This window comes from Passer domesticus, chromosome 7, assembly GCF_036417665.1.
Source record: "Passer domesticus isolate bPasDom1 chromosome 7, bPasDom1.hap1, whole genome shotgun sequence".
Classification (NCBI taxonomy): domain Eukaryota; kingdom Metazoa; phylum Chordata; class Aves; order Passeriformes; family Passeridae; genus Passer; species Passer domesticus.
The window spans coordinates 55,440,781-55,454,809 of NC_087480.1; the positions used below are offsets into that span (position 1 = coordinate 55,440,781).

The following is a 14,029-nucleotide window of genomic DNA, read 5'->3' on the forward strand; positions in this document are numbered from 1 at the left end:
AAACATAAACAGGAGAAATAATTGCAAAAGTAAAACAGATGAACAACCACATAAATTAATTCCTTCTTGAATCACTGCTCCTGTTGTCCAAGTCCAAATGATTCTCTTTCCCTATTTAGGAACCCTGAGGGGATGAAAAAATATCCAAGATGGTGAAATTAAAAATTAGCTATTGAGCATGAAACACGCAATGATTGCACTTCATAAGGTTTTTATTGCCTCGGTGTTGTATGAATCACTTCAGAGTTCCACACTGTTATGATGAAAAAAATGACACCAATAAAGTCTGAGCAATTGATGTTATGACTTCATCAATCCGAGACTAAAGGCACACACAGAATGACAAATATTTTCAAGAATATGGAGAAAGCTACCATCTCATTCAGAGGAGGCACAAGTTGTGTCTTTGTCTCCTTCAGAAGAGGATTCTCATGTCAGAAAGATGGAATATTGAAATAATACTCAGTACAGCTCTATGTGACACAACCTTGCTTCCCCTTTCTGAAACCAGCCAGAATTGGTGTTCTCACGAGCTATGAACACAGCTAACACACAGTGAAGCTACAGCTAATACACAATGTTCCCAATTCACACAATTCTCTGAGCTTCTGCATTAAGATTGTATCATTTCAACAATGACCTGCACTTAGCTTTAATTTTTAAAAGACTATAGATTCTGGAAGTGTGAAGTAGAATTATCTTTACAATTTCAGTAAATCCCAAGAAGTTCAATTTATTGCTACTTAAAACTTCCAAGAGGACAATAATCTCTGCTTAGGACAACAAAGCAGCCATCACAGTAATCTCTCAGATACAACATCAAAGGTAAGGTGCAAAGAAGTGACCTCCCACAGGGAGAATGCACCTGCTTTTGACAGCCAACAACAGCTAACCAATGCAACCTTGAATTCCTACTTAGAGTTCAACTTTCACATAAGTACTTTACTATTTTTAAAAAAACTCTCCCATCTCTATAAAGCACCAATAAATTCAAACCTGTTCTGGAACAGCAGAAACTAACAATTTTTTCCCTTTCTAATAAATACTAGCTTACATTTTTTAATTGAGTGACTAGATTTCCTGACTCAGGTATTAAAGTCCCTGGTAGGATTCTTTCCTTTAACACAACAGCTCATATCCCTTATAAAATCACTAATAGAAAATAAAGCCCTTTTTGTTAACTCTAATCTTGCTTCCTTGCAAGTGTGCCAGAGGCACTTTAATATGGATCAGATCATGAATATCACAAATTACTGCAGCAATGTGTGGCAACAGAAGATCAGATTATTCATATAACAGCAATACCTCCTTCCTGCTTTGATTAAAAAAAAGAGTAAACTGTCACTTCCTCTTAAATCCATGTCTTTCTGATCCTTACAAATCCAGGTTTACAGTGTGAGGTAATGGCATAGCACAAACTTTAGAATGACAAACGAGGGGTAATAAAAGGGTGTAATAAAACCTACTTCATTTTCTGTCAAAACTCTCTCCTGTTTCTCATGATGTACAGGTAAGAAGTTACCCTAGAGCAGGAAAAAGTTAGTAGGGACTATTTTCTACAAAGTTTCCTATGGTGGATTCACAGCAGCCGCAACATGAACAAAGCAAACTATGTAAGGGCAGACACAATTATTGAAAAATTAATGTACCAACAAGAACAGCCCTGGCCATAAACGCAGTGTAGGAAAATGAAATGAAACTCACAGTTAATTTATACATCAGTTTTGCAATGCAGAAAAGCACACCCCATTAAAGTTCCTATTTTTCTTGGGTATTGCTGGAACACATAAATGCAGCCTATTTCCCTACTTCAAACAGACACACTGGGAAACAATTGTACAACCTTGGCACTGGCTCATGGGGAGGGAAAGACAAGAGTAATGACCAAATACAAGTATAAAATGTTATTCACACACCCATTACTCCCTGCAGAGCCCCAGCATGCTGCCATACAACCACAGTGTGCAGAAATGGCTTGTTATTAGCAAAAAACTTTCCAGTATCCAGAGATTTAGTTCATATTGTAATACAAAGAGGTGTTCTACCTTTAATAGGTCCTACTCCTTTAACATGACTCAACAAAGTTTAAATACCACTTGCCCAGTCCAATGGACACATTTCTTAGCCCCCATTAACACTATGTTGCAAAGGGAACTGAACTTTTTTGCGCCACCCAAATACCCCCATTGAATTCAAATGAAAACTAACCTGGGTAGATGAAATGTCCAGGAAAAACTTAATGAAGCCTTCCAAGATACCGTGCCCAAGGAGAACATTTAAATTCTTCAGCAAAATGCAGTGTTAACATCTGAGGGGACAAGTATGTCAAGGAGAAGCCTCAGGAAGGTGATGCTGGTTTTGCAGACGGAATTAACACCTCTGATTTTTGGGGGCAGACTGGAGTACTAACTAATTAAATTCTAAGCTGCTTTTTCCAAGTTTCATAAAATGCTGTCTCAAACAGGCTTATTTTCTAAGAAGTACAGGTTGGTCTTCTCATTAAAGAATGTGTTACAATGGAAACACATTAGTACTAAAGCCACAAAAGACTGAGGAAATTATGGACATTTTCCCCAAAATAGTGGGCTGCCTTAGTATCACTTAAAAAAACCCCAACCCTGTACATTCACAAGTCTGCTTGAAAAGGGGAAACTTGCTGTTTAAATGTTTTTTCATAGTTATCTCTATTTGTTCTTTTTAATTAATAAAAGGATACATGCACTGACATTTTAAACACTAATTTGCTATTTAGCATCCCAAATTAGGAAACATAAACACTTATGCACTTCATTAAACACTACCTAAGAACACTTTTGATATTAGCAGGAGACAAGGGAGGCTGTTCAAAGAAACTTCAGGACACACAGAAGACACTGGAAAAACACACTCCTGCTCTTCCCACTCCTCACCACAAAAGCTCTGGCTCCATCCTACAAGAAGCAGCTGTTGAGAAATGAACCCTGGAAATCAGTGGGATCTGACACACCTGCTCAGTCACATGTGTGGGGTTAAGGGAAGGGACGGGAATGCAGGTGCACCAGTGGTGAAAGTGGGGGGTTCCTGTTTGGCAGCACAGCACGAGGTTGGTGCAAGGCAACCATGAAAATGGACTTTAGAAAGCATAAAGCAAACACTTAGTTACGAGTTAAGACATTAATTACATACAGGTCAAGTACAGGGAGAAGCAACCTGTTGTTTGTCTCATCTCTGCCAAGAAAGGCAGGGCAGTTCTAGCACACCTCCTCCACCTCTCCCCTCTTTTTCTTCCACCCACCCAGCCCTTTAAAGAATTATGGCATCCTTTAGGTTGGAAAATACCTTTAAGATCATCAAGTCCAGGCACTCACCCAGCACTGCCAATGCCACCACTAAACCATGTCCCCAAGTGCCACATCTGTACCTTTTATCATTTAAATACTTCCAGGCATGGCGAGTCCACCCCAGCAGCCTGTTCCTTTCCACATTATCTACATTTACAGGACACTGAAAAAGGCTTCACCTCTGGGTGAACCAGTGCTACAGGAAGGTGATAAGAAATGGGAAGCTTTTCAAGACTACAGGAAACAGAACTGCAGTGGTAGAAAATAAGCAAATGCTGACACTCAGGAACAGGCAGGCTGAAAGGCAGACAATCACAGAATAAATGGAATGTTAAATGAGATCACAAACCCTCAAAATTCATCAATCCAGACCTCAAATCAGCTCTAAATCCTTAATGAAAAGAATATTTTGTTTCACTTACAGACAATAACATATAGTTCAGATGACAAATTATTTCTAAAAACTTTGCATCGCAAATCTAACTTCAATGTAGAAAATTATTTTTATTTGTAATTAAAATTTGTGCTAAAAGTGTCCATTGTTAAATTATGGACCCAAACAAAATTGTACTAAATTTTTTACTGTACATACTCTTGCCATAGTGTGGCAATTTTAAAATTGTTTGAAAGTACAAATACACTAAAAAGGTAATATTTCAAGAACAATAGTATGGACACACGGAGGAACTTTATACCACAAACAGAAATCTGAAGTGTCTTGGTCCCTGAAAAAGAACCGGTTTTAGATTTATTTATTAAAATGAATTATCATGATTTTACAACTTACAGCTTTGGATTCTTTGTTGTTCATTGTTTAGTTTTTGCTTTTGTAACTGTGATGGTAATAGTGATCTACCTACAAGATAATTGAAAAAGAAACGTTCTTTGTGTATTTTTGATCAAATATATTGTTAGAGATCAAAACAAAGATTTATAAAAACAAACGACTGAAACTTCATTTCAGAAAAAAACACTTTTTAAAATACAGTAAAATCCTTTTCGATAGCAAAGTGAATTTTGTACAGTTCTTCCTTCTAAGCAGATGTTTTACTGCAGCTGAGATCCACTAACTCCAGCAAAACTCAACGCAGGGCAAACGGGTCGGTGTCCGCAGAACCACAACCAATGTACAACCGCAGGTAACAAACTGCAACTCGCTGGAGAAACCTTGGAAACTTCAGTTTTCATTGTGAGTGAACTTACAATTTATCTTACATTAGTTAAAAGCAGTTTACACCATGACAGAACCGCTCAAAAAACGAATCAGTTATAGGAAGAGAGCAACGCTTCAATTCATCTTCTCCCATCAGCAAAAATGCCACACAAATCAAAAACCAACACTTAAGTAAAACACTAAGACTTTATTAAAAATCCAAAATTTATTGCAAATTGTACTTTGCAATTTCCCTCCTTTCTTCATTTTTACATGATTTATTGATATCCATGATTTTTTCACAGATGTACTTGTTGACTTTGGAGAGTCTCTGTGCAATTTCAGTTTCATCCACAGTTTCTTGTGCTATTCTATCATACAAACATTCTGGGGAGAGAAAAAAAGGAGAGTCATTAGGATATTTTTAGAAAACACAATAGCCCTGAGTTGGGCTGACTACTCAAGAGACAGCAGTGAGTAAGCACTGTGTATAATTGTTGCAAGACAAGAGATGCTTTCCTTGATTCACTGTCTATCTTGTTTAACTCAAGATTTGTCACCAGGCTTGAATCAGTGGCATGACCAACTTCCAGTTATGCTGTGACTACATTAATAGGCTTTCCATACAGAAACAAGGCTAAACCCAACCTTTTACAGTGCCAGCCTTGCCTGCGTGACCCCTGCATTTGTCTGAATCTCCACAACAGATTTAATCTCTTCCCAGGTGAAGTGTCCCACCACAGTGAGTCACTCCCACCTTCACCCCTTCAGGAGGGTATTGAAATGACAATGCTCAGGAAGAGAAGCAGTAACCAGCAGGAGAACACTTTAACTCATTAATTTCATTTTTTGTATCTCTTCCACATACATTGATGTCCATGACTTTATCAGCTGCCCTGTCCCTGGGCTTATTTCACTTTTACTGGAGGATTATTCAGGACAAGCACCATCTCCTTGCATGTTTGATCAATACACTTTCTGAAATATACATTATCTGGAATACAAAAAGCAAGCAATAGCAATAACTACAAAAAAAATGTGGGCAGTGAAAGTTGAGACAATTTTTCTTCCCAGATTTGGAAGTTTGGTGCCAGAACCCTGCAGAAGTTACTGAAATCTGAAGTGGTATAGCACATAACTCCTTAGTGACAGGCAGGTTTGAGGTTTTTTGATTTTCATAAACAGACCAGTGTATTTTGTTGTGTAGGCTTCCCAGACTTGTTAAACAAATTCTGCTTTGCCTAGTGATCTATTCCATTAGCTGTTTATTGCTTCATATACAGAAAGGCATAGAGATTATTGCTTAATTAATGTGCTTTACAACATTTCTAATGCACCATATTAAAAAGTTATGAAAATTAAGTACTATGCATGCTTTGTAGTTCATTTGGAAACCTCTGAGAAGTTTTATAAAAGGTTATTTTGCATTAACAAGGTTTATAACAGTGCACATCCATCATACTTTTTATCATTTCTTTATTACATACTACACAGTGGGGATTTTTAAGAAGCTATACAGATATCAGACACATTAAGAGCTAATGTTGTCATTCAAAAATCTATTTTAAATAAGTTAGTCTGTGTCCACAGAATGATGAGAACATCTAAAGCAATGTGAATTTTATGTTGTAAGACATACTGAATATAAAATAAATGAAATTAACCAGCATGCAGCCTGATAGCTGAAATGCTGATCATTTGTAAACTATGATTGGAAATACGACACCTAAGAAGAGGCACATCACATCACTGGGAGCCTGAAGAAAGGCAGTGTGTTTGCAGGACATCAGCTGGCCCTACAAGAGTGTCAGAACACTCCCAGGCAGATACACCCAGTAAGGTGAACTCCTAGTGAAAGACAGGCTGTGTTGTTCATTCAGCCACAAAGACAAGCAAATAATCACTTGACAGAACTCATTCAAAAGCTGTAATTTTTTAAGGTGGTGTGGATCAGACAGATCCTCAATCACAGTTTTTCCTCTCCATCTCTTCCATTTTTGTGAGGAGGTGCAGAAATAGTAGTTTAGTACTTGCATAATAATACTGGCTTAGGGCTTCAAAGAGTAATTTGGAGGTTCTGCTCCCTTGTCTTTTGGCTTTACAGGAGCACACAGACACCCCTTCGTACTGCTGAATACCCAAGATTCAAGTAGACCTCAACGGCTAACCAGGAGCTTCACTACTTTTTGTGATGTTTGATCCAAATCACTAGCAATGGAAAACTCCCTCAAATCTCAACTATTTGTCCCCTTGCTGGTCATTTGCTTGTTTTGTTTTGCTTTCTTCTCCATGGTGGGGCAAGACCTGCTAACACTGACGCAAAGGACACGACAACATGGAAAATCATGGTTATGAACTACCCAGTCCCACTGATACAGGCAGCCTGACACCTCCAACATTGGCCATGCAGATTAACTGGTTCAAGAGGAGATTGTACAGGCTGGAGTCTAACAAAAGGGAAATCAGAGACAAGGTGAAAGAAACACTAAAAAGAGGAACATGGAAAACCAGGGCATGTAACAGCAGAATTCAAATGAGGGTTGAGGCTTGAAGCAGAAGTATGACAGAAAACACAGAAAAATGAGGAAATAGGGAAGAGCTGAATTGCTGGTGAGTGTAAAGGTATGGAAGAGAAGAAAGGGAAGGGCCCCATCTGCCTCTCATCATATACCTGTTGGAGCAGACTCCCAAACTCACTGTAGCCAAAACAAGGGGAGTTAGAAGAAAGCTGTCATTTAAATGGCTCGAGCAATACAGAGTAGCCCTGACAAAAGCAGAAGAGGAAATTCTCACAGAAACAACCTTGCCAGCAGCACTGAGGAGCAAAAGCCTCCAGAAGGGAAACTGGAAACCACATTGCAATGGGCCAGTGGAAAATAACCCCCTTGTGCTGCGTGCTTGTAAATGCACACCAGGGCAACCAATTCTGTTTCCCATTTGGGAGAGCCACCGCCACAGAGTGGATTCCTTATGTGGCCAGAATGTCATTGCTCAGCTACATGTGTAAGGATTGTGCCTAAAGACCCCAAACAGAACTAGAAAATCAGCATGGAACAGCTTCCACTTCTACATATAATCTTGAAGCAGATTAGTGAAAAAAAAAAAACCCACGTCCTTCACTCATTTCTTATAAACTAAGGAAGATGACAGTACGGAGGTAAGTTTCCAATTTCTCCCCACACAACACAGACGCAGACACACGCACACACTCAGAGAGGAACTGTATTCCTTACTCCAAAACATGGTACTTTCATGGCAAATTACACCACCTCTTAACGAGTTCACAGTTAAGAGCGCATAGCAACTAAGAACAGGAAATGCAGAATAATGAAGCTCTACCAAATGGGGAGGTTTCTTTCAGCCCTACTGCAATTTAGTATGGACATAAAACCTAAAAATCCAATTTCAGTATGTATTCCATGAGGAAACAACTCAGTTCTGACTTAAAAAGAAGCCTGAAATACCAAGAGAGACAGAAATGATGCAACACAGGCATGATGATACAAAGGGACTGAAATTCACCATTCAGTTTTAATAAAGGAGAAGGCCTACTCTCTCTCAAAGTACTACACACATGGACTCAGGCTTGCAGTTACTGAAAGTGTCATTGCAATTTTCCCTACCAGATGAGGTCAGCGATTTACACTTCCTGTCCAAATTCCAATTCAAGTGCAACAATTAATTTTTACTATTTCCATTTTCTTCACTTAAAAGGGTAGGACTATTCTTTCTTGCCTTTGAAGGTATGCATATTTTTATAGTCACAGCTATAATGGTTTCTGTGCCTCATGCCAGAGCTGGTTATGTTCTGGATAAAAGAATGTCGTAAAGCTACTCTCAGTCTTGTTTAAAGGAATATATGCACTTTATAAAAATCAGCATGTTACAAATGAATTCTAGAAAACCATGTTGTTCTCCAGGCTCAGAGTCCTGCCCTGCAAGTGGTCTAAAATGATGATCTTTTCAAACCTTACTGAAGTCAATGTACAACTCTGCAGCTGTGGAGGCCTGCACTGTGCACAGCTATTGCAATGTGTTTTACTGTTCCTGGGTATGTATGCACTTCACAATGCAATAGCAATCTGAATTACAGTTTTTAATCAGTTAATTTTAGATGAGCTGAAAAGAAGCATCTTTCAACTCGGTGATTAATGGTTAAACTCCAAAGCAGGAAGCAAAAGTTTTCAAATAACCTACCTCTGACAATGCTTAATTTGTGAGGTGAGAGAGGTGGCTTGGGAACGGCATCTTTCTTTTTTTTGGTTGCAACTCCTGTGACACTTCTGTTCTTGAGAACATCTGTTCCCCAAATCATAACCGCTAGATTTTTTGTATACTTTGAATCTCCTTGTGTTACTTGCAGCTGGTGCCATTTCTCCTCATCTACCCAAATTCCACTGCCAAGATGGACCTAGAAGGTAGTAATAATAACAACTTATCTATGGTATGTAGCACACAACAGTATCCAAGTGCTGTAGGAACATTAATATTAGGAACTAAAATAACAGTAATTAGGGCTGAACAAATCCATTTTGCCTAACTCTGAAACTCTTCCAAATTTGTGGGTCAGGGAGTTCAAGTCAACCTCAATATATAATATAGTTCCTTTTAGTAATTCCTACTTCTCCCCCCCACATAACCTCTCTCCTGAAAGACTGTAGTCAGGAACAGAGATTGAAGAAGGAAACAGTGTACACATCCAGTATTATATAATTATGCAGAGCATATAAACCAAGCAGTTGCACCAGCCTAATTCAGGAGCAAGATGAAACACTTCCCTTTGGCTAAAACAGACTTTACCCAAAGCACATTCCAGAGGTAGTAGAGACAGAATTACTTCCTAAGTTGTATTCTGTACCTGTTGGCAAGACCCAGACTGATTGTCTGAAGTAACTGGAAGGGGAGAAAGTATTTTGAGAGCTCCAATTTCAATATAAGCCAGGAGAGTTTGGAAGCTTTGTAAAACTTCCAGTTCTAACATAAAGTGTGTCTATCATGTACGATCAATGTAAATGCACCACATGAATACTGTTTTGTGGTTAGGCAATGACCCATTGCAGCAACATCATAAACTTCCCATTATCTGAACAATGGGAAGTCGAGGTATTTCACTGAAGTAGTAAAGCAGGATAATATGGCTACTGGGAAACGCAGTATGAAGCCACTGGAGAGTCTCCATAAGGAAGATGCTCAAGTCTGGTTTTGCTTATTAGCCTTGCTCAGCACTGACTCTGCTTGGTTGTCTCCCACAGGGCTACCCTATATCTCCACTCCAAGATTCCCAGCGCTCCAGTCTCAAAACAAATGCTGGACAAGAATCTGAGCACCATCCTTAGGCTGCCACTATGTATTTGAGCTGACAGCCCTGACACTCAGGACGCCTTCCAGCACCAGCACAGAGGTAACTCCACCAGTAACCGGCACAAGTCTGACCCAAGTGCAACCAGGACACACACGCTGTGGAACCACAAATACTTGGTACCCTGCATGTCCACACTCCAACTCCTGGAGCACAGTGCAGACTCCTGAACTACCTCTGCACACAGAAGCTTTGTTCACATGGTTATGGACTTCACTCACTGGGACACACACTTGCTCTCCTCATAACAAGCTAAGGTGTGACCTACAGCTCCCAGCTGCTGATCAGAGCTCACTGAATTTACCTTCAGACAATCTGGACAAGTGCAACATACCAACAATAGGATTGCTACATATCCAAAATCTAGCTTTGATTAGATGTGGTCCAATGGGGGTTCTTTCTGCAACATTAACACTTAAAACTAACTTTTGACCTTCTTATGATTAAAAAAAAGGCCATCAACAAAACCCTACAGCAGAACTGCATCAGAAGACTGTTTGCCTTAACTGCTCTGCTGTTAGTTTTCTGTGGTTTTACTCATTTCATCTGGCTTTACATAAACTGTGCCTGCTACCCACACAAATCTGAGCAGTATCACAGAAGTCCCATTAAATGCAATGAAAACTGGACAAAGCTACTGTAAAATTTTATATACCCTATATTTTACTACCTGTATTCAACTGAATACCCTTTTTCCTTTAAATGGAAACCTGCTTTAATTATTAATGAGCACTATAACCCCAAGAAATTTTTTATTACAACGGCATCCTTCAAAAGCAACTAGATGTTTAAAAACTTAAATAGAGCAATATGACTGGTCTGACTACAAGCTATGTTATATTAAAAAAAAGAAAACTCTACGTTCCTTAAAGCATAAAACCATGCAGCAAGCTGCCTCTCCTGCAGAATCTCCTACACTAAAGGGATTCTAGGAAGCTTTTCACAAGTCAGCATGGACAGAAATTAAACTAGTAACAACCACAAGACAAACATCTCCTTTTCTTTCCTTTTGCTCTGTTGTTCAGACTCCTCATAAATTATTTTTAAAAAGGCACACTCTTTTTGGTGCTTTCTACATATTTTGTAAGGCAACTTCATTGAGCAGTGAGCAGTCTGTGCTCAGAAAATAATTTCAGTGCATTTTTAAATTCAGTTATTTCTGGTTAGATCTTGGAAAAGTTATCCAGGAAAATGTCTGAAAGTTACTCGGAAAATAGCTCAGATTAGAAATGTTGTGACATAGCAAATTTTGGATGTCTGTATTACATTAGTTGTAGGGATTGTTGTATTTCATCAAAAATCCAATTCTTCTCTGCCAAAATTAGGGTTCGCCTTTGCCAAAGATTATTTAGTCTCTAAAGCTACTACATTATTCATTAGCTTGAAGTTACTCAAAAGAAAAGAACAAGTTACAGGAAGTATTTTTAATATTTATGCTTCAGACAGATCATCTCTTCTTTTAACATGCTTCATTTATTAAAAAAGCAATTGCTGCTATGAAACACCTATGGCAACAGCAACTATGTGACAGACAGCCACAGCCACAGCAATCTTACGTCTCCATTTGCTATTTCCAGCACTGTTACGGTGAGGAATTCAATCTGCCGGTGTCTCAGTTTACCTCCCTACAACAGCCCCGGTACTGTTTCCTATCAGTCCCAAACCTTACTGAACTCCACACTCAGAAGACATTCCCCTCTTGCTGGAAGAGCTGCCCCATGAGCCAGACTCTTGTCTTGATGAAATCAATGGGAAATTTACTCCCAATTTCAGCAACTGTGGGATCAACCTTCAAGCACAACGCAACAGAGACGGCAGCGAATTCAAAGCAACGCTCACCAGCGTGGCTGTGCTAACATCTGCAGCAGATCTAAAATGTGTCTCAGAAGATGAACTCTTTTTTTTTCCTTTCTTCTCCTTTCTTTTCTTTAAATGAATGCCATAGGCTCTTTTTCAGTGACTCGGTTTTCCCTCTGGAGGGAAGAGATTTATCTGCTCTGAAAGAATCCTACTAAGATCAAATCTGGTGCCACAAAGGGTAAGATTTGTAAAAAAAGTACTTCAACTACTCTAGTGGTGCATCTCAATACAGGGATACTGAAATAAAGCCATAAATAAGGAAAAGTGAAGAAAACTACCCTCCAACACTCCAAACACATTATTAGTTCACATTTTTGGCATCTGAGCTGGCTGTAGACCCAGTAAATAGGCAAACCAAGAACCAAAACAACAAAAAGAAAATTAAAGCGATACCAATATCTGTAAAGATAGAAAACTTCAGCAAAAGAAGTGCCAAGAAGCTGACAGATGAAAAGGGTGCAGGAAAAGGGTGCATACAAATACTAAAGGATGTGCCTATCCCACAGACCTTAAGTGGAAGAGGAGGTAAAGGAAACTTGCTCAGTAATACACCCTAAATACTCATTGCACAAATTTACACAAAATAATCAAGCAAATGACATATTTAAGTATATTAGGCAAGAAAAGCTATCTGAACCAAATACATGTCAAACTGTCAAGATTCTACTATTTTTCATGTACATTCTGTCCCCAATGATTATGTTGAATTCTTCTTCAAGAGGGATAGACATTGTGCAGCCAATCTTTTAACACAAATCTGAAAACGGAGTTTCATGCTATATTCCATCAATAATTCCACTGCACAGCAAATCTGGATGTTTCCTCCCTAAAGATTCTCAGATCAGGGTACCAAATGCATCTATATACACGAAGAAACAGGATCTGCTCAGGCAATTCTGAAGGAATTACAGTTTTGCATAAGAAACATCAGGTTTATTTAATGATAATGAAAACAGCTGTAAAAGCAGGCCTAGGTAGATGAGCAGTTAATGTGTTAAACAGGCTGAAATCTGAAAAGCTCTCAGTCAGGTCCTGGCAAACTAGAGCTAGATGGTATTTCAGCAACGTTACAAAGTCTCTGGAAAGTGGCACTACATCAGCTCAATTCAGTGGCAATGCTCCCACCAGCAGCAAGGGAGCCCATTTTCCTTCCAGGGTTCATAACTACCTCTTGCACTCCAACTCAAACAGGAGGGCTTCGCTGCAATATGACTACAGCACATTATAAACATTAAAAACCCCTTAGGAAGAAGTATTTTGCTTAAATAGGCTCATGTAACTTTGTAACCTGGATTAACTGACTGGTCAATATTCGGTGTATTTATGGATGCCACCAATTGAAGACCACGTCAATTTGCCTGTGCATGAATATTTATTTAATAACTATATTTCTCATGTTGCACAGCATTCAATGCTCTCACCACTAAGGCTATTTTTCTATGTTCTTCATATCTGTGTAACTTCACAATTCTCCTCAGCATAACAGCACACCTTCATGAAAACTGAGGAAGCTTCTAAGGCTGCTACCAGGCAAAACCCCCACAATCAATGAAAATTCCACAAGAACATCACCAGATGGACATTTCAAAATGACTCATGCTATATTTAATATAAAATACCTTTCCATTCTCGAGAATATACTTGTCCATTACTGGAACAGGGGCAGGGTAGTACGTTGATGTATTTGCTTCCTCACTGAAGGTCTTCTGTACCTCAGGTTCGGGCTCAACTGATTCAGGTTTTACTTTTTCAACCTCAATGGCAGGTCCTAGACAGTTAAGAAAAGAGAGCTGTCTGCTATCCCAGAGAACATGAAATCAATCCCTTCATCACCCATGATTAGCATAAAATAACATATTAGTCATGTTCATTTTAATGTTAGAAGTAATCCAAACCAAAATCCTACTTCTGAATATCAGTAACTAAAAGCAAGATATGTATTCCTGCTTTATAAACATTAAAATGTTTAATTTTAATTTAAATGTTTAATTTTATTCCTAAAGCATGAGGACAATTACAGATATGGGTAAGATTTCTTCAATGCACACTAAGGAAATTATGTTAAAATGACACTGAAATTATAAACCAAAAGCAACAATAGTAATTCTTCAAATAAGAATTGCCATATAGTTGCATAGGAACCTGCATAATTTACTGTGATAATTACATAAATTATCCACACAGAATTACAAATATTATAGAAATCCAAAATCTCTTTAGCTATAACAGAGGTGTATAAAAATAGGGAGGATCTGCAGAAATGCTATGAAGGAAACAGAAAACTTAGGCTCCTTATGCTGAAGTATCATGCACAGAAAGAATATCAAAGGTTAAAAA

The 14,029-nt window shown here is 38.6% G+C and overlaps 1 protein-coding gene across 8 annotated transcripts in view; it reads right to left on the bottom strand.

Annotated features, from left to right (window-relative positions):
* LOC135305308 (BEN domain-containing protein 5-like) overlaps nucleotides 1–14,029 on the bottom strand; it is an 876,852-nt gene that overhangs the window by 313,725 nt on the left and 549,098 nt on the right. For 5 of the 8 annotated variants that reach the window (XM_064428808.1, XM_064428807.1, XM_064428806.1 and 2 more), the window contains 3 exons: nucleotides 13,312–13,460; nucleotides 8,671–8,884; nucleotides 4,662–4,860 (listed from right to left, as the gene is read on the bottom strand). The exons of 2 other annotated variants lie outside the window; for them this stretch is intronic. In XM_064428808.1, coding sequence (XP_064284878.1) covers nucleotides 4,700–4,860; nucleotides 8,671–8,884; nucleotides 13,312–13,460 — 524 coding nt within the window. In that variant the 3' untranslated portion in view covers nucleotides 4,662–4,699. Of the gene's footprint in view, nucleotides 1–4,661; nucleotides 4,861–8,670; nucleotides 8,885–13,311; nucleotides 13,461–14,029 lie in introns of those variants that run through there. One more of the 8 variants, XM_064428812.1, reaches the window with a different exon arrangement.